Source organism: Conger conger, chromosome 13 (genome assembly GCF_963514075.1).
Source record: "Conger conger chromosome 13, fConCon1.1, whole genome shotgun sequence".
Taxonomy (NCBI): domain Eukaryota; kingdom Metazoa; phylum Chordata; class Actinopteri; order Anguilliformes; family Congridae; genus Conger; species Conger conger.
This window is the reverse complement of record NC_083772.1, coordinates 15,266,688-15,286,479: the sequence shown is the minus strand read 5'-3', so window position 1 is coordinate 15,286,479 and position 19,792 is coordinate 15,266,688. Positions and strand designations below refer to the sequence as shown.

The 19,792-nt window shown below is 42.2% G+C and overlaps 1 protein-coding gene across 1 annotated transcript; it reads right to left on the bottom strand.

Annotated features, from left to right (window-relative positions):
- Positions 1-716: 716 nt before the first annotated feature.
- Positions 717-15,490, bottom strand: spint2 (serine peptidase inhibitor, Kunitz type, 2). The gene is made up of 9 exons (XM_061217558.1): positions 15,184-15,490; positions 13,194-13,358; positions 7,399-7,470; positions 7,191-7,241; positions 5,579-5,740; positions 5,006-5,062; positions 3,948-4,115; positions 3,581-3,622; positions 717-3,259 (listed from the first exon to the last, which is right to left on the bottom strand). Exons 1-9 carry the CDS (start codon positions 15,302-15,304, stop codon positions 3,102-3,104), a joined length of 996 nt encoding a protein of 331 aa, XP_061073542.1. The 5' UTR covers positions 15,305-15,490; the 3' UTR covers positions 717-3,101.
- Between the last annotated feature and the right edge of the window lie 4,302 nt (positions 15,491-19,792).

Sequence of the window (19,792 nt, the reverse complement as noted above, 5' to 3'; positions counted from 1 at the left end):
GTTTCTGAAAATAAAAACATGCCTTTGCCTTGCACCAAATTTTACATTTGGCGAAAAACTGAAAACCAAATACAAACAGATGTCCGGGGATATCGAACCACTGAGCAACGTCATAGAGGAGCCAAAAGGGGTCAGCTGCTAGCCAACAAAATAACACTGCAATGCACCTCCAGAATCCTAGGTTTCTGTTCAATATTAAGGTCTTTTAATACAGGATATCCATTCTAGAACTGACATTTATATTGTAGATTTTATGTTAACATGTGTCAACACCATTGGTCCTGTTCAGGCCTCATGTCACTGTTAAAGTAACCTGAATTGCTTCAGTGTGCACAATTTTAATCTATGCAAGTCACTGGATAAGAGTTGTCTGGTAAATGCTGTAATGTGGTGTGGTTTTCATTTGAGGGCTACATTTGTTCCCCAAAAACTGATCCAAAATTACTGAAACTAAACCCAGTAAACTCCAAACATTGTGTAAAAAATCTGAAAGTGGTGATGTCATATAAAAAAAATGTTGCATTGCGTGCTGCTGCCCTCTAGTGGCTGAGCACACACTTGAGTTTATTTTTAATTACACAAAACTACACAAAATGCTTTTACAGTAAGAATATCGATTCACGGAAATCAGGGGAATTTAAATATCTTGAGTTAATTACCTGCCATCTTAAATAACAACAAATTATCAGGCTATTTTAAACAAATAAACTACACCATTCAGTTCCTAAAGGAGTTTATTTGAACAATCTACAAGAAAATACACTCATTGCTCCAAAATTTCCTTTTACACATTAATCATAAAATTTCTTCTTGTAATATTGTAGTATTGTAATTTTAATAATCATTTTCACAATAGAATGTTATTCTGCATTATAAATCACATGGTCTGAACTGTCAGTAGTGTTTTATAAAACACAAAAGATGGTTTAATTGAAGTATGCTCATTAGGTGGAAGGGAATTTCATGGTAGATTCATTTGATAAATCTCAGACTGGCTAAATTGCTTCAATAATATTTCAATGTCATTTTAGATTACTTAAAACCAAAAATAAATGAATAGAAAAAAATAGTAGGTCACAGAACTTATTCCCTTGATGATTCCCGTGATATTCTTTTTCCAGTCACAGATTAAATTAAATCGATTAGAATAATCACAGAAATTAGATGATTACACACTATAAACACATCAGGACTTCCGTCTATAGACCCTTGAACACATTTAAGGAAAATAAAAAGGTTTGTATAAGGTAGACAGATAAACAGAGCTGTGAAATAGTAATAATGACCTCATTCATGAAGACTTTTAATCCAACAGACACAAAAATGTGGATGAGCTGCACAGACAGAAGTGGGGCGAGCACGCAAGTATGTCAGTGTATTTCTGCATTTATTCAGCTCAATTTCATTTCAGATTCCTGATAGTTTATCACAAAAAGAAGAGTAACGAAAGTGCAAAATAAAAACAATGTTTATAGTCATTTACATTCTGGAGTGAATCTGCATCTCTTCGCCCTTACAGCAGCGCAACTCAACTCCTCATCCTGCGGGCCGCAGTGTCTGCAGGTATTCACTCTGACCGCGCGCTCCACCACCTGATTTCACTCATTATTTTTACCTGCTTAGTTCAGATGAGCCATTCAGTGAAATCAGGTGGTGTAGCGGCGGCCCACAGGACATGGAGTTGAGTAGCACTCTCTTACAGTGTCCCCCAACTATAACAGACATCTTACTACATTACCCAGAATGCACAGTTGAATCACTCTATTGCCAAGTGAAATATCAGGGAATAAAAATGGCACAATTTTATTCAGGCTTTACTACGGCTACTAATGCATTCGATAGTTTCCAGTCTATGATGAGGGTATACCAGTGTTTTAACCAAGGTATTCCCAAAGTCAGAATAAAACAATCATTAGGTATTAAACAAGCTTCATAGTACTGATGTATTGCCATGGTGATGGACACTGCTGGTTCACCAGTGATCATTTCCTCAGGTTTAAGGAGGAAAGCTCGGCTTCTCTCAGCTTCAGGTTGTCTCTTCTGCTTTCTTTTAACTTTTCATGTTCAAGCAAACGATAATGCATTTTAAAACCTTTCACCAACAATATTTATTTTTTTACTTTGACCTTTAGAATTTCTTTTTGGCATTTGCCTTGAGTATGTATTTTCGCTTTTTGACTTTGACCAGTGCTTTAGAATTATTTCACATTTTAATTCAGATATTTTTATCTCTTTTTATGAGCCACAAAAATTCATGGCCAACATATAGCAAGAATGGAGAACAACTGTATTTATTTTTATTTAGCAGTACCAAGGCTGCCAGTAAAGACAAGCAGATGTCTAAATAGGGTGTCATCGCCTCATTTGTGTATTCAACCTGCTGGGATCAATCTACTGTTGGAATATGAAAATACAGGCTTCTCATATTTAAAATAGCTTTTTAAAATAACATAAAACAAAAACATACCACAGGTGAATAGGGTGGAAAAATTCCATTCCTCGAATCAAAATGTAATATTTAGAATGTGGACACAAATGCAACCATTTTTTGCGGAAATTTGTATATTATTTAAAAATCCCTTTAAGAAAAATAGTTTAAGTCGGTGTTTACTTTTCGGTTTCAATGTGAGGTATAACCCAATAGCTGTTCAATATAATTGCAGATTTATTTTTAAAACATGCAAAATGTTCAGATTTTTGGCCATTTTTCCATATAAAATAGAAAAGCAATTAAGGAAAATGTTAAAGGTTTCATTGTGTTCTTGTGCCTGCTGTATAACAGTTTTCATTGATCTTATGAAACAACAGTAGATGATAAATATCATAATATCTCAATTGATACATCATGCCAAAATCACCCTTTTCACCTTAATATGATACAAATCTCTCATGTTTCCATGAGAAATTATAAAACTGAATAACCTTTCACAGGCTATGTCAGCCAGGTTCACCCTCTGTCATACCGTAGGAATGGTAAATGCTTCAAGAATCTGGACCAAGAGGAGACACCAGCCAGGACAGAAACACCCAAGACTGGGCTGTGGATTGGGCCGGGGAGCGGGCCGGGGCTGCGGCCCATTTGCCCGTTGCGGGCGCGGCCCTTAGGCGCTCTGCTCCGTGGTCAGCTGGTCCTCGGGCAGCAGCTCCTCCTTGTCGTCACGGCGACGGCGGTGGAACTTGGATTTGCGCAGCATCACCAGGAGGAGGCCCGCCAGCGCCACGGCCGAGAACACCACCAGAGTTCCCACCGTCACGTACGCTGCCGGAGAGATGGAGTCTGCGTGAGTGTGTGACCCAGGGCACAGGGCAAACCCACACATTCCGCATTCTGCGCGAAGCACACTTTCATATTGTAGGACAGTCGCTCTGCGGTTCTGACAAGTTTTCAAAGAGGGAACCATTTCCACAGTGGCATGTAGGTATTCCACAACAAACCAAACCCTTCACAGAGCTGGGTAGGCATAAGCAAGACATGTCTCCCCTATGAAAGTAAACGTTATGTGCCGGCGATATTATATGTGGTTTTTCATGCATATAAAGCACTGAATGCATTAGCAGGCCCTAAGCACAGGAGTGTTACCTGGAGTGCGGTTGGAACGAGTCCCGTGCTTCCCTGTGGTACCTGTGAAAGAGACAATCTGTGAGTGAATTTGAAAAACAAGGCTGTCTCAAACATCCCAAAACCTCCTGCCCGCGCCCTCCACCCGCGCCCTCTCTCTTTCTTTCCATCCTCTCTCCCCCCATTTTCTCCCTGTACAGTTCCTTCAAAAAATATCCTTCATTACAAAATTACAATGTGCCGAACCATGCATGTAAACAGCACGGGTCATATCATAAATCATTTAAAATAATAATGCAGTATTCATTTGTAGTCTTGTCCCCCCTGGCGTCGGCAGGTTGCTGCTTAAATTGAAGGAGTCGTTATTTCCCCCCGGCTCTTTCCACACCTTCCTGTCCGGAGCATCGGGTCACGCAATCCTCCTCGGAGCTGAAGCGGTTATCATTGCCTCCGCAACCCCCGTAGATGAAAGGCTGGCAGGACTGGGTGGAGGGGTCGTAGTAGAAGCTGGGGAACGCAGCGCGACAGGGGCCTGTTTCAAACTTTGCTGTGCAGTCTAGTTATGGAGGGGTAGACGGAGATGGAGTTAGCACAGGCCGAGACTTATGTTCCTTCCCCAAAACCCAGGTTACTGCCCCACAACCCCGGTTACTGCCCCTTACTGCCCCACAACCCAGGCTACTGCCCCACAACCCCAGTTACTGCCCCTTACAGCCCCACAACCCCGGTTACTGCCCCACAACCCCAGTTACTGCCCCACAACCCCTGTTACTGCCCCACAACCCCTGTTACTGCCCCACAACCCCTGTTACTGCCCCACAACCCCTGTTACTGCCCCTTACTGCCCCACAACCCCAGTTACTGCCCCTTACAGCCCCACAACCCCGGTTACTGCCCCTTACAGCCCCACAACCCAGGCTACTGCCCCACAACCCCAGTTACTGCCCCTTACAGCCCCACAACCCTGGTTACTGCCCCACAACCGCTGTTACTGCCCCTTACTGCCCCACAACCCAGGCTACCGCACCACAACCCCAGTTACTGCCCCTTACAGCCCCACAACCTCGGTTACTGCACCAAAATCCCTGTTACTGCCCCTTTCTGCCCCACAACCTAGGCTACCGCCCCACAACCCCAGTTACTGCCCCTTACAGCCCCACAACCCCGGTTACTGCCCCTTAGTGCCTCACAATCCAGTCTACTGCCCCACACCCCTGTTACAGCCCCAAAACCCCGGTTACTACCCCTTACTGCCCCACAGCCCAGGTTACTGCCCCACACCCCTGTTACTGCCCCAAAACCAAGGTTACTGCCCCACAACCCAGGTTACTGCCCCTTCCTGCCCCACAACCCCTGTTGCCCATTCAGCTGCCTAAATGCTACTTGGACCTAAACCATTTGACATGCCCTAAAACTGATCTAGGGAAAGGTTTTTGCATATCTCACCAGCTGGGGGTGCACTCGTCCCTTCAGGGGCCTTCCTGGGGCTGGGAATGACTGTCACTATGAAAGGATGAACAAGTTAGACCCCATCCCTCATCAAGTCATTGGTTTTGTGTAGAGACAGATGAGGGGCGGGGTCCATGTGTACAGACAGATGAGGGGCGGGATCCATGTGTACAGACAGATGAGGGGTGGGATCTATGTGTACAGACAGATAAGGGGTGGGATCCATGTGTACAGACAGATGAGGGGTGGGATCCATGTGTACAGACAGATGAGGGATGGGGTCTATGTGTACAGACAGATGAGGGGAGGGATCCATGTGTACAGACAGATGAGGGGTGGGATCCATGTGTACAGACAGATGAGGGATGGGGTCTATGTGTACAGACAGATGAGGGGAGGGATCCATGTGTACAGACAGATGAGTGGTGGGATCCATGTGTACAGATAAATGAGGGATGGGCTTTTTACAGGTGATGGGGGGCACTAGGTGTGTAGACAGGAGAGGGGTGGACTCTACAGACAGGCGAGACTGGAAGTGACAGGCTCTGAATGTGCAGACAGGTGAAGCACCTAAGCAGCTGGCCTGGCACTCCTCTACGCTGCCGTAGTTGTTGTGGTTCCCCCCGCAGCCCCCGAAGATGAAGCTCTGGCAGGTGGCAGCCGTGCCGTTAAAGAAGAACCGCGGAATGGCGGCGCGGCAGAGGCCAGTCTTCGCCTCCGCCAGGCAACGCACTGTGGGGACAGGGGCGGGGTCAGGAGGCTTTACACAGCCAAATGGCCTCACCACCGCATGGGCCCAAGCTACACAGACAAAATGGCTTCCAATACAAAAGTATAGAGAAAGAGATAGACATTCCATGTCTGCTTCATTGTCATCTTTGTAGTGTTATTACAATCATTGTCTTTGTTAATATTATGATTGCTTATAAAGCTATGGCAATGTGTATTGAAAAATGTCACGCCAATAAAGCATTTTGAAATTGAAAATTGAAATTGAGAGAGAGCGAGAGAGAGAGAAACAGTGCTAGGTACTCATAACAATGAGAAAACGAGGGAAGAGAAGTGATGAAAACTGGCTGCAATACAAGAGGGATGAAGAGAGAGGAAAATGTGTGCGACCAAAAGAATGAGGGAGAACACAGAAGAGAGAAGGATGAGAGGAGAAAAGGTTGGAGGGAGGGGTGGCAGATTAGAGGCAAGCTAAGCATGCAACTCTTTACTAGACCTTTCTCATCGAGCTTATCTACTGATCTACTAGTCAACAGCTGCTAACCTGCGGCAACACACGCAGGGATAAAACACTGATGCCAACAGAGCATTCACTGACTGGTCGAGAGGGGAAAAGAGATCATGCAAATGGGGGGTGCCCAGCCCTGTTCCTGGAGATCTACAGTCCTGTAGGTTTTCACTCCAAACCTAACAAAGCACACCTCATTCAACAGCTAGAGCATTACATTACATTAATGGCATTTGGCAGACGCTCTTATCCAGAGCGACGTACAACAAAGTGCAAAGTGCATACCCACTTATGGCCTATTCGATCATTGGAATTGTTGTTATTATTATTTTTTTTATCTTATTATTTTTAATCGTAGTACCGCAACACGCAAATGCATGAACAATGTATTAACCACTTACCTAGCCAAACAATGCTTACCTAGCCAAATAAAACATCCTAATACACAAGTAAATATCACAGGTAAAGACAACAATTAAGGTTTACAGGGAGCTAGGGAGGGACAGGGAAAGGTGTAGCTTGAAGAGGTGTGTCTTCAGTCTGCGCTTGAAGATGGGAAGAGATTCTACTGTTCTGACCACCACAGGGAGTTTGTTCCACCACCGTGTAGCCAGAACAGGAAGTAGTCGTGAACGGGAGGTGGAAGTTCGGAGAGGGGGAGGTTGCCCAATAGGGCAGGGCTGCCCAACCCTGTTCCTGGAAATCTATGGTCCAGTAGGTTTACATTTCAACTGTAAATTAGCACACCTAGGTGGAGCTAGGAGCCAGGAAAGGACCGACGAGGTGAAAATAAGTGATTGGAAAGAGTCCCTGGTTCTACCAATTAGCAGCAAGATCTCTAGCTGTTGAACGAGGTGCTCTCTGTTAGGGGTGGAGTGAAACCCTGCAGGACAGTACATCTCCAGGAACATGGTTTGGGAGCCCTAAGGTAAATCCATCACTTGCCTGCAAAGTCCTCTGCCGTCATTTCACGGAGGGAGACATCAGGAGAGCCAGCTGGGAACACATCGACAAGAGACCAAAATGAGTGGTGAGACCTTGTGGGGTGACATTGGCTCAGGAGGTTGTCTGGCAGTCGGAGGGTAGCCGGCTCAACCATTTACACCCTCCCTCGGCCAGACTGATACTACTGACAGTGGTATTGTTGACCTACCATCGTGCTCAGCAGGGGCCATTCTTTTCCTGGATGCAGGGGCTGAGGGAGGTTCATTAGACATCACACCACCTAGAGAGGGGGGTGGGGGGCGGCATGAGTGAGTGAAACCTTGACTGTTGAGGAAACAAACCTAATTGTCAGTTGTCATTTTATAAAAATGAAGGCCCTTGGTTGGTTTGGAAAAGCAAATTAAGTGCATCTGCCTCCACAAGAAACCCTTATTGACCCCGTGCATATGAATGAATGCTGCTTGGCCCATAATCACTGTTTTTCTCACCTCTCGTGATAATGGAGTCCAGCAGGTCAATTCTAACTTAGCAATACTACAGCTAACTGCAGATACACACACCACACACACACCACACACACCACACACACCACACACACCACACACACCACACACACACCACACACACACCACACACACACCACACACACACCACACACACACCACACACACACACCACACACACCACACACACCACACACACACACACCACACACACACACCCTTATCGGTCCAACCACAGACTGCTCTCCCTATGCACTTTACAGCAATGAGGCCACATTTTAAATGGCAGCAGTGTGAAGGTTATATTACTCGAGATTCATTTAGCAGACCCTCTTATCAAAAGAATCTTGTAAGCGGCCCCAGTGGAAGACATGGCCAACGGCATTACCAGGACCATCGAGTACATACAAAATATTTTGTATACCAGTAACCCTAAATCAACTACACCAGCCTAGAACCATGATACAAGTTGTTTGCGGGTAACAAATTAAACCATAAAACCATAGAAACCTGATTTAACCACAGGGTGGGAATGGGAGGGGGAGCCAAAATGTAGACTGAATAAGTGGTTCTGAGGTCTAGACCATTAGGGGAAGTCATCCACCATAGCACAGCCAATACACACTGGTGTCATGACTGGGACATGTGACCAGGCAGGTGTGTCCAATATTATCAGGAAAGGGCCAGTTTTGGGTGCAGGTCTTTGTTTTAGCCCAGTGCTACGACACCAGCATCAACAAATAGAGGTCAATGTTTAGTCAAGACTTTGATAAGTTTAATCAAGGGTCTCAGGGCTAAAACAAAAACAAGCACCCACACTGGCCCTTTTTCAATTAATCTGGACACCCCTACTGTAAGATCTGAAGCTCAGTTGGAGAACAGTGGGGAGGAATTGGATTTGAGGGTACAAGGTTCCGGGTGTTAATCTGGCAGCACACTTATGTTCTCTCCAAGGGACGACTTCACTCCGTGACAATGGAATCACAGGGGGAAATGAGCAAAGGTAAAGGAATGAAACCGGTTTCTTCAAAATCCCCACAACAACTGATGGAACTTTCCAGAATGATCCTGCCAAGAATGTGACTGCAGTATACACAGTCATCACAGAGAAAGCACAACGATCCTTACAGCTTCCGCAATTCCACAAACAAAATATGTCAACAGCTGGGCAAATATTGGAGAGTAGTATTTATAAAAAGAGTAGAGAACTTTGGATAAGATGCAGGTATGCATGCCCAAACTGTTACTAGGTTTCAGAAGTGCAACTGAAAAATTTGTCCTTTGAAACAAACAATCCAACAAAAGGAGGTAGACGGCACCTATTGGAATTTCGTCTTCATAGGTCACACCTCTAAAGGCAAATAGAAATGTGGCTCAGGCAGTCACATGACACCAATAGAAACACAACACGCTGGAGGTCACTGAACTGGTTCTTCCACCCACCGCAAGTATGCTCAAACTGCAAAAAACAATTTAACACTGTACACACACCACTCCCTGCCTCATCACACAATGTCAGTCCAAGTATTACATTTGCCTATTCAAGCTAAAAAATAAAACTAATGCAGATTCATCTACTATCTGTTTTGTTAGCTTTTTCACAGCCCTTGATCGTGGCCAATAACGCAACTTTTCTCATTTTGGTTGGACGTTCTCAGGATCAAATTTAAATGCTCCATTTGTCTAATCATACACCATGCAATGAGTTTTCTAGTTTTTTCTTGAAACCTCTCCAGAAGGATTTTAGTGACGTATAAATCATTTTGTTGATTGGAGACAGTTCCCTCCATCAAAAATGTGGAAATATGAAGCATTTGGATCGATGCCCTGAGGAGCAGGAACTGAGGCACTCTGCTGGGTGCTGATGACTTTTGGCAAGGAAGAGGCATCTGGCAGGAGTTTCCACAAATTTACAGTGGATGTCCATGACCTCGGAGGCCCTTGGCCAGGAGACAGAAAGTCTAGCCATTTCTCCTTTGTCATGGGGGGAAAATGACAAAAAGATGCCAGAAGTTAAATTTTGTCCCCACGCCCGACTTCCTTGGGATGCCTTGTGCAGCATTTTGCCTCTGGTCAGTGCGTCCCGACATGGGCCGCGGGGGCAGCAGAGTCTGGCTGGGTACCCGCCCCCCCGCCCCACTTCCTATTTTGGGATGCCTTTTACAGTGAAGTTCCCGTGAAGACCTCTCGTCATCCTGATCATAAGATCAGATACTTAATGGTTCAATTTGATAAAGTATTTAAGGCCAACAGTTTCAACTGAAGTTAAAATACTGTGTAGCATACTGCTACTAAATTAGGTGCCAACTGAGCTTAGCGGCTTTCATTTTCCTCGATTGCAGTCAAACAGAACTTTCCCAATCCCCAAGGAATTTGGGAACTGAAACAGCAGAAAAGAAACTACTGAAGCTCGCAAAAAGACAAAAACAACATCCGTAACGGTTAGCCAACAAAACATTAATATTTACAGCATTTAAAAAAAACTATAAGCCATACCATGTCCTTATGGTCAAATAACTTATGAATACTATACTGTACAATAGCAACAGCCGACAACCTTGCAATAAGTCCAACACAACTAAAGACAGGCTCAATACACTTGCTTCTGTATGCTCAACTTAAATTATTATAAGCCCTTGTTTCCTTGCAAAAATAATATTGAAAAAAGGCTGATAAACTTCAACCAACTACATGAGGATACATTCAATTAAATCAGCCTTATACAGAATTATGTAAACTCAATGAAAATAAAGCAAAGAGGACACTGGAAAAAAATAAAAAAAAATAAAACCATTTTAACATTAACAAACAATCATAAGAGAAAGACAACTAGCCTGGAAGGTGAAACAGCATTTATTTTCTCATCTTAACATTACACATTTTCTCACTCAGGAAACATAACTGCGAGACGCATGGCCTTCTTCCCACAGAAGACCGTTCCGCCCACTCTAATCTGTCACTATTTATTTAATCAAATAATACCCATCAACATTGGACAACCCCACAAAACAACACTATTACATTTACAAATTTGCAATGTTGCAAATTACAGCCATAGACTTTCAGACAGGACTACAAAGACAAAAAAAGATTTACAAATCTTTTAAAATCAAGCAAATAATATGTATGTAGGTAATAATTATGCATTATAAGAAAAGAAAAGAAAAGAAATCAGGGCTAGAAGTACAATGGATTGTAATTGGGTTCAATTCTGTCCACCACATTTTAAGAAATTCTAACCAGGAATAGAACTTGAGTGACTACACTCAAAATGGCCGCCAGGTTTGCTACCAGTGAAGCCGGTGCGCAATAAAAAGAACAAAGGAGAATCAGGGGAGGAGGGGTGACGCATAAAATACATTTGGAAAGTAGTCCTTTCTTTTTTGGGTCACCACCCCTTATGCAACAAAAAGATAATACTTTTCCAAATATATCTATTCTTGATTTGGAAGGCTGTTCTGAAAATATTTTCACAATTTGAGCAAACATCCCAAATTGATATAACACAGATTTATTTATTAAATAAATAGTCGCTTATTTAAATTCTGTCATGGCCGTTATTCTTTGATCTCGGTAGGATATACAGGTAGTGGCCAGAAAGGACGGAACACCAATATGAAGTTACTTAATCAGCCGTTGGGCCACCAAACACAGGCAGAACAGCTTACATCTGCCATGGCATAGAATCCACCAACATCTGGGATACTGCGGGGGGGATACAGCACCATTCTTCTGCAATGAAGTCAGTTGACTCATGCATTGTTGATGGTGAAAAACATTCTCAGATGCTGTTCCACAATGTCCCAGAAATGTTTGATTGGTTCCAGATCTGGTGACATACTAAACCAGATCTAACTATTGTTGTCATGCTTTTCAAACCAGTGGGTACCCAACATGGTGCAGAACATGTCCAATCCCCACCCCAATTCAGAATATCCAATGAACTACTTGTAGTCAGGTTCCTGCTTGACCTCCACTGCTGATTTTGGAGTGGTGACATCTGTGTTTCTCATCGGAAAAAGGGCCTTTTCGTCAGACCGCAACCCACATCCAAGCTCACATTGAGGTCGACCAGAGGAGGACACCTCATAGACGGTGTTTGGCAAGCAATCAATGGGCCCCTGTTGGACCAGCGGGGTTCACTAGAGAGCAATGAAATGTAAACCCCTAACCAACAGAGTCCTCCGGTAGCCTGGGCAAAGCAATCACCCGTCAGGTCACCCTATGGAGGTATCGGCTGTGTCCTTTGCCTGTGCCGCCACAGGCCTGGAGTAGGTCACCACTGGCCAAAAATGCCCCCTCCTGTTGAAAAAGTCACTGAAGTCATGCCCTTATGGATCAGCAGCGATGTCAGAGCCAAAAAGCTTAGTTGGCTCATCACTAGCGCTGCCCTACATGGTTAAACAGGTTGAGCAGGTTAAAGAAAAGGGGCGTACACCAACAGCCTACAGAACTGCTGGGAATGGGGGAAGGAAAAAAAAAAATTATAATTTGACACAATGGAAAAAGGGAGTCAAAATACAAGCGGCTGTGTCTCTCTTACAGGTTGCCTTCCTCAGCTTCCTGGTATGACAAAGGCTCTTGTGTTCATCTATGGCCACATGCGCCATCATATGCAGTATGACTCAGCACTGGAAACAGTCTAGTTGCGTGATCTCCCACAGTGCACTGCTCTACCGGGGCATGGGTGAAGTTTGGTGAAGTTTTGCAAAGTTCAGGAGGGCAGAAAGAGAGGCTTCTTTTCAAGACATTACATTACATTACATTATTGGCATTTGGCAGACGCTCTTATCCATAACCAGGGATAAGTGCGCTGAAAGACCCTAGGGGGAAGCACAATTTCAATTGCTACCCGTACAACAAAGATAAGGACCAGGGCCTAATTTTTTCCTTCTTTTTTAAACAACAAATAAACAAACAAACAACAAAGCAAGAGTGACCAAACTTAACTATCGAAATACTGCTTACCTAGCCAACTAAAAATACCGAAACACAAAGTAAATCACAAAGACAACAATTAAGGTTCACAGGGAGGTAGGGAGGGATGGGGAGAGGTGCTGCTTGAAGACCACGCTCCATAGAAAATGTTGGAAGGGATTTTTGGTGGTACTCTTCCTGACAACTCCTCCCCCTGACATCACTTCCATCAATTCTTACCTGTCCAAATTTTAATAAAAGAAGCTGTCAAGTTTATGGTAAATGAAACTCATTTGTTTAGCTAGTGGTATTTGAGTTGCTGTGGTAATATTAAAACTAATTTCAATAGCAGCATAGCCAAATGCTTTTTGGGCTATATGCTTGAGACTCGGAATAGCTAATAATCATTAACTTTTCATCATACCAACAACTCTGAGTTGCATTCAGTGAAAAAAGGGAGAAGATTGCCAATTAACTTACAATCCACCAAAATATCTTTCTTATTTCCTTCCCTTTTCTCAAACCACAGACACACATAGAGACACATACTGTACACATACGAAGAGAGAGCAGACACCCTTACCTGAGGTACCTTTGCAGGTTGCATTGCAGGCCTCAATGGTTTCAAAGTTGTTGTCATTGCCCCCACATCCTCCGTAGTCGAACCTCTGGCAGCTGGTACCATCATAGTAGAATCTGGGGAGGGCGGCACGGCATAACCCCACAACCATGGGGGCAGTACACGCATCTGGGGGAAGAAGGCATCACAGCTCAGTGTTAACAGTGGACATGGGCACCAGTGTAGGGTACAAGGCCATTAAGGAGCTAGGCTTGTGCCAGTAAGATGCGAGCATTCACACAGACGAGCAATAACGTTCTGTAAATAGCCTCTCGGCTATGTCATCTGCAACTTCTTACCTCACACCACAATGGGGCTTACAGTGAGGAGCTAGGCTGGAGGTTAGAGGCTTGAATCTGTAAACTGCCATCTATATAAATTGATTATTTTCAATCTGAATACTACAAATTACAAAATAAACTACACAACAGCTTGGTACAAAAGTATTTCGAAATTGGCCTCAAACTATTTTTCACTTACACATTTTATTTCCCAACCACTAATTGTTTACATAATCCTAGAAGTCTGCAGCCAACTGTCTTGACTACCAAAACCATTAGGCAAAATTAGTATCTAGTATCTACCCTCACAACAAGTCCCAACCAGTCATCCCAGTTAGTTTACATTAGAATAAGAAAAGGAACACGCTAGAACCATTACAAAACCTTACTCTCGTTGGCTAACTACTTGAGTGAGGTTCATTATGAAGAATAGGAAGGAGGTATCAAATTCTTCTTTTTAATTCTTTTTTTGAAGTAGTTTACACAATCAGCCCACTACAGAAGCTTCAATGGTACCCTAGGCCACCCCCTCCCCAGTATTGCTGAAACTCTACAAACAATAATTAACATGGTGTGTTTGTGGCCCAGCCCAAATGACAGGTTATAACTGCTTACAGTCAACATTTCTTTACAAGACGGTAAAGGCCAGTCCCCAAACTGACATACAACAGAAACAAACTTTAATCCACATTGCTTACACTACATTGTTTTACCGAAACAATTCATTCCACTGGCCTAAGACTTATAAAACAAGGGAACCCCTGGTTTGTACTATAATCACATGTGTAAGTGGTAAATGGTTGGCGTTTATGAAGCTCATCTATCCAAAGCGCTGTACAATTGATGCTTCTCATTCACCCATTCACACCAACAGCAACTGGCTGCCATGCAAGGCACCAACCAGTTCCTCAGGAGCAATTGGGGGTTAGATGACCGGGGGACACTTCAACACACCCTCAGGGACACATCTACCCAGCAACCCTCCGACTGCCGGACAACTGCTCTTGCCTCCTGAGCCAACGTCACCCCAATGTGTGTCACTCTATCCAAAAGGATTTGACATTATACCAGTAAAACTGCTGGGGTAACAGATAGTCTATTTGTGCAAGAGATGTCCACAACACGGAAACATCACATCAATTGAGTAAGTAAATGACTAATCGCTGTTTCAATAAGTAAACTGTACAACCCAATAAACTACTATATTCTTTCCCACCATTACACCACTAGTCTTCCCTTGCAAACAATAGCAAATGCATGGGAAAATGCACCCCATAGCTCTAAGTAGTCTTTAAAAAGGTGCGTCATTTCAAACAATTGGTTATTGCACAACCCAGCACTGGAAAGCTGAAAACTATTCTGATAATATTCAAGTAAATAAATGGTGATGACTAATAATTTAATATAGCAACTGGTAAGAAAAGTTTTATGCTAAATCTGCCTAGGTCTATGGATTATCCTTGAAATTGCACTCTCTCGCTCTGCTTTGCTCTGCTCTGCTCTCTCTCTCTCTCTCTCTCTCTCTCTCTCTCTCTCGCTCTCAATGGTAACTTCTCTCTTTCGATCAGTTCATTTTCCTAGCGCTAGACAGTTACTACGCCACAGGTTACCGCTCTGGCGTAAGGTTTGTGTCGGTTGTAAGGTAAGCTACGCGGAACACCCTGGGTCGTTACCTGTGGAGACCACATCTATGTCTTCGGCTTCTGAAGAGGTTGTTTTTGTTTCTGTAAGCTGTCCTCGCACAGACGATGAGATCAAGACGCATAAAACGCCGATGTACCACAACTGTGTCATTGTTCGCACTCTATTTGGTCCCACCGAAACTCAAACCGTCACCTAAAAGTCGCTTGTTGCACAAAGTAATGTAAACCTGCCTAACACAACACGCTATATCAAAACAGAACGGTGATGGTGTCTTCTGATGATTGTACGTCCGCCCTCTTTATGTTTGAACCATCCTGTTTGGCCAGGTGCATTCTTCCCTGCAAATAAAACAATAACCTGTCCCCTTACTTCCTCGTGTGACGTCATGATTGACTTCGCAGTTCTCTAGTTACCCATTCACTGTTGAAATACAAAAAGCTTAATCCCCACATAACGTCAGGTACGTTTCTAATGTTTTCTGAAATGTAATATATTAATTTAAAGATAAAGGTAACGGGTTTGCCAAATCTTGCCTACGTATTGCCATATAGAACAATAACGCATGTAATTAAAAAGGTATTGGGCGTGTGCAAAATACCTTTTCTGATGCGGAAACAAAATTCACGTGTAGAATGGATCTCTGTTGTAAAATATTTGTATTATATTTTATAACTTATGGGTTAGATTTGCAAAACTTATTTTTCCATAGCTTCCCCCCCCCCCACATTTGTAAATGGTAACTGAAGCACTGGTAAGACTAGTTCTTCAGGTGCCAGCAGAGGGCAGGCAGGTAGTCTCGTAGGTTAGCGCACTATTGCACATAATGCATATCACAGTATTAACCCGATTTTATGTTCACTGTGTGTCTCAGTTACCCCCGCCAAAGCCATCAAAAACAATAAATAAAATTCTTCCCCTGGTAGACACACCAACACTATCTCACTTGTAATAACTTGTAATAATATATATATATATATATATATATATATATATATATATATATATATATATATATATACATACAGTACTGTGCAAAAGTCTCCACAAAAATGAAAGGTCCTAAGTAAACATACTATACATTTTATGTTACATTTTTGTAATATATATATATATATATATATATATATATATATATATATATATATATATATAACGTCTAGGGTGCCTAAGACTTCTGCACAGTGCTGTATATATATATATATATATATATATATATATATATATATATATATATATATATATATATATATATATATATATAAAATTGAGACAAGCCTTAATGTCCTTTTTGCTCAGCAGTGGTTTTTGTCTTGGAACTCTGCCATGCAGGCCATTTTTGCCCAGTCTCTTTCTTATGGTGGAGTCATGAACACTGACCTTAACTGAGGCAAGTGAGGCCTGCAGTTCTTTGGATGTTGTTGTGGGGTCTTTTGTGACCTCTTGGATGAGTCGTCGCTGCGCTCTTGGGGTAATTTTGGTCGGCCGGCCACTCCTGGGAAGGTTCACCACTGTTCCATGTTTTCGCCATTTGTGGATAATGGCTCTCACTGTGGTTCACTGGAGTCCCAAAGCTTTAGAAAAGGCTTCATAACCTTTTCCAGACTGATAGATCTCAATTACTTTCTTTCTCATTTATGTTCCTGAATTTCCTGGTTTTGGTTACTTGTGTGGTCTTTGACTAATATTTAAATTTGTTTGATGATCTGAAACATTTAAGTGTGACAAACATGCAAAAAGATAAGAAATCAGGAAGGGGGCAAACACTTTTTCACACCACTGTATATATATATAACATTAACTGAAGCTTCTGACCCATATCTACATGATTTTATGCATTGCAATTCTGCCACACAAGTGGCTGATTAGATAATTGCTTGAATAAATAGGTGTAATAAAGTTTTTTAAAAATCCTAATAAAGTGCTCAGTGAGTGTGTATATATATATATATATATATATATATATATATATAAATTAAGGCTATATTATTATATTGACGACGATGATGATTATTATTATCATTATGATAATAAACTGAAAATAAACCATCCATCCATTATCTGAACCCGCTTATCCTGATCAGGGTCGCAGGGGGGCTGGAGCCTATCCCAGCATACATTGGGCGAAAGGCAGGAATACACCCTGGACAGGTCGCCAGTCCATCGCAGGGCACACACACCATTCACTCACACACTCATACCTACGGGCAATTTAGACTCTCCAATCAGCCTAACGTGCATGTCTTTGGACTGTGGGAGGAAACCGGAGTACCCGGAGGAAACCCACGCAGACACGGGGAGAACATGCAAACTCCGCACAGAGAGGCCCCGGCCGACAGAGATTCGAACCCAGGACCTCCTTGCTGTGAGGCGGCAGTGCTACCCACTGCACCATCTGTGCCGCCCTCTTGCATTACATGGATATAGAAATTTCTGCATTAGACGTCACAGAGTTTTTAGAAAGTGTATAGTCTCCCCAAAATACCTGTATTTTTGTGTCATGTCCATAACACAAGTTATTTGTCACATTCTGGCTTAACAATATAATTTTTGTTTTTTGACCCTTCTCCTCAGCCAAGTGGATACTTTGGTAATGTGCATTAACATTTTTTATCATGTAATAAGAGTAATCTTTCTGAGGGATTTTGTTTTATTCCAAGGATCTTTGGAAAACTCCAGATGCTTGGTTTTGTTTCTGGTGTTCAGTTAGTGTTGACATCTAATTGTTGTTGTTTTTGAGACTTAGTGACTTGGTGACCCAAAAATGCAACTAATGTCTGCAATTCTTGTGATTCTTGGGTTCTTTATTGCCTCTCACCATCTTCCTCAGGACTATGTGCACTTGCATCATCTAGCTGGCAGGTTTTCAACCATTCCATATGTTTGAAATCTTTTTCTCACTGCCCTTATAATGCTAAGTTGTATGTTTAACCGTTTATGTATTTTTTTCCCCCATTACCAGACATTTGATGGTCTGGTAATTACCATTTATCTCTTTTAGGATATTCCCATGCTGATGGATGACAAAGAGATTGTCATCCATAAGCATTTATATACCCTAGTGAAACAGGAAGTGAAGGAATGACAAAATATAGTTTGTTATTTGTTATAGGCTACTTTAGACAGTCTACTTTAGACTGAGATTAACTGCATGCTGGAACAGTTAGAGCAGCACTAGCTGTTAGAGCAGCACTAGCTTCCGCAGTATGACATATACACAAGTGAATTGTGTCTTTTGTGTCAGGTTCTGTGTTACACTCTGTGCATACCGTAGTCTGTCTGCCGGTTCATTCATTCCCTGTCATTCGTTTCACCTGTCTCCCACTTCCTGATTGACTGTTATTTCCCTCACTTTACCTGTGTATAAACCCCCTTTGTTAGTTTGTTGCCAGATTTTTATATGTCCCAACCATACTCTCCAGCTTTATTCCCTGATTGATTCCTGTTACAACCTGTTTTTTGTCCTATACTTCCGCCTTTGCCATCTGTCTTGTTTTGAACCGTAGTTTATCAACCCTTTTGGCTTTTTGACTTTCGTTTCCGGATTCTTGCCCGATTGTTATCGACCTTTTGCCTGTGACTTTGACTTTTTTTTGGATTATACCTGCTATCTCTGTTTGCTGGTGTACTGACCCTCTGCCTGGACACTTAATTACGAACTGCCTATTCCCTGCTGATTCTGTTGGCTGGCTATCGACCCTCGCCTATATACCACATATATGCCACCACAATAAAAACTCTGAATTCTACGATGTGGTCTTGCTACTGGGTCCTGTTGTTCTGAGCCCTGACACTTTTGATGGGATTTTTGAAGGGCAGGGAGTCAATTTGACTGCTCCATTGTGTGAAAAGGATTATAAGAGAATGGAAAATTGACTGACATTTGATTGATATCGCCCACTGGTACACGATGATGTCGTAATCTTGTAAAATCTTGTTTTCCAGAAAATTGATTGAAAAAACTTTTGATCTGAAGATATACCAATATTACAATTTACATATATATATACTTCAAACCTTGTATGACGAATTGTCTTTAATTAAGTAAAATGTTATTACACTAATTGTTTGGGCTGCCAATAATTTTTATTCCTATGGTTTTCAGAAAAAAATTGATTACTTAATAAAACACACACATGAAACATGAGAATGAATGTATTGAAATGAAAGTATATCGTTTTCTTATGTTTGAACATAACATATAGATCTGTATTGTTTACAATATACAGCCTTTTTTGTCAAGGGTGCCAATAATTCTGGAGCGCTCTGGAAGAACTAAGATCACATTAATTTTTTTCACATATGGCTTCTGTTGTTATTTTTGGTCGAATAAATAATGTATATACTGTATAAAGTATAATAAATAATGGCAAATGACAATTTCTCTGTATTATGATTCACATGGGGCTATATTACTTGGGTCCTAATATGTGAAACCATTAGAATTTAAAGAAGATTAACTTTCTTGTTCACACATCACACATTTCAAAGACTCTTCTTAGTCACATTTTTTATTTTGAAATATTTAGAGACCATCTTCTTGTAGAAACGTCCCGAATAAGTCGTTCTGTTCCTTTACTGCGGAAGCGTTAGGACCCAGCGCAGATTATCTCTCTTCTCGCCACTCAGTTTGAACGTTCC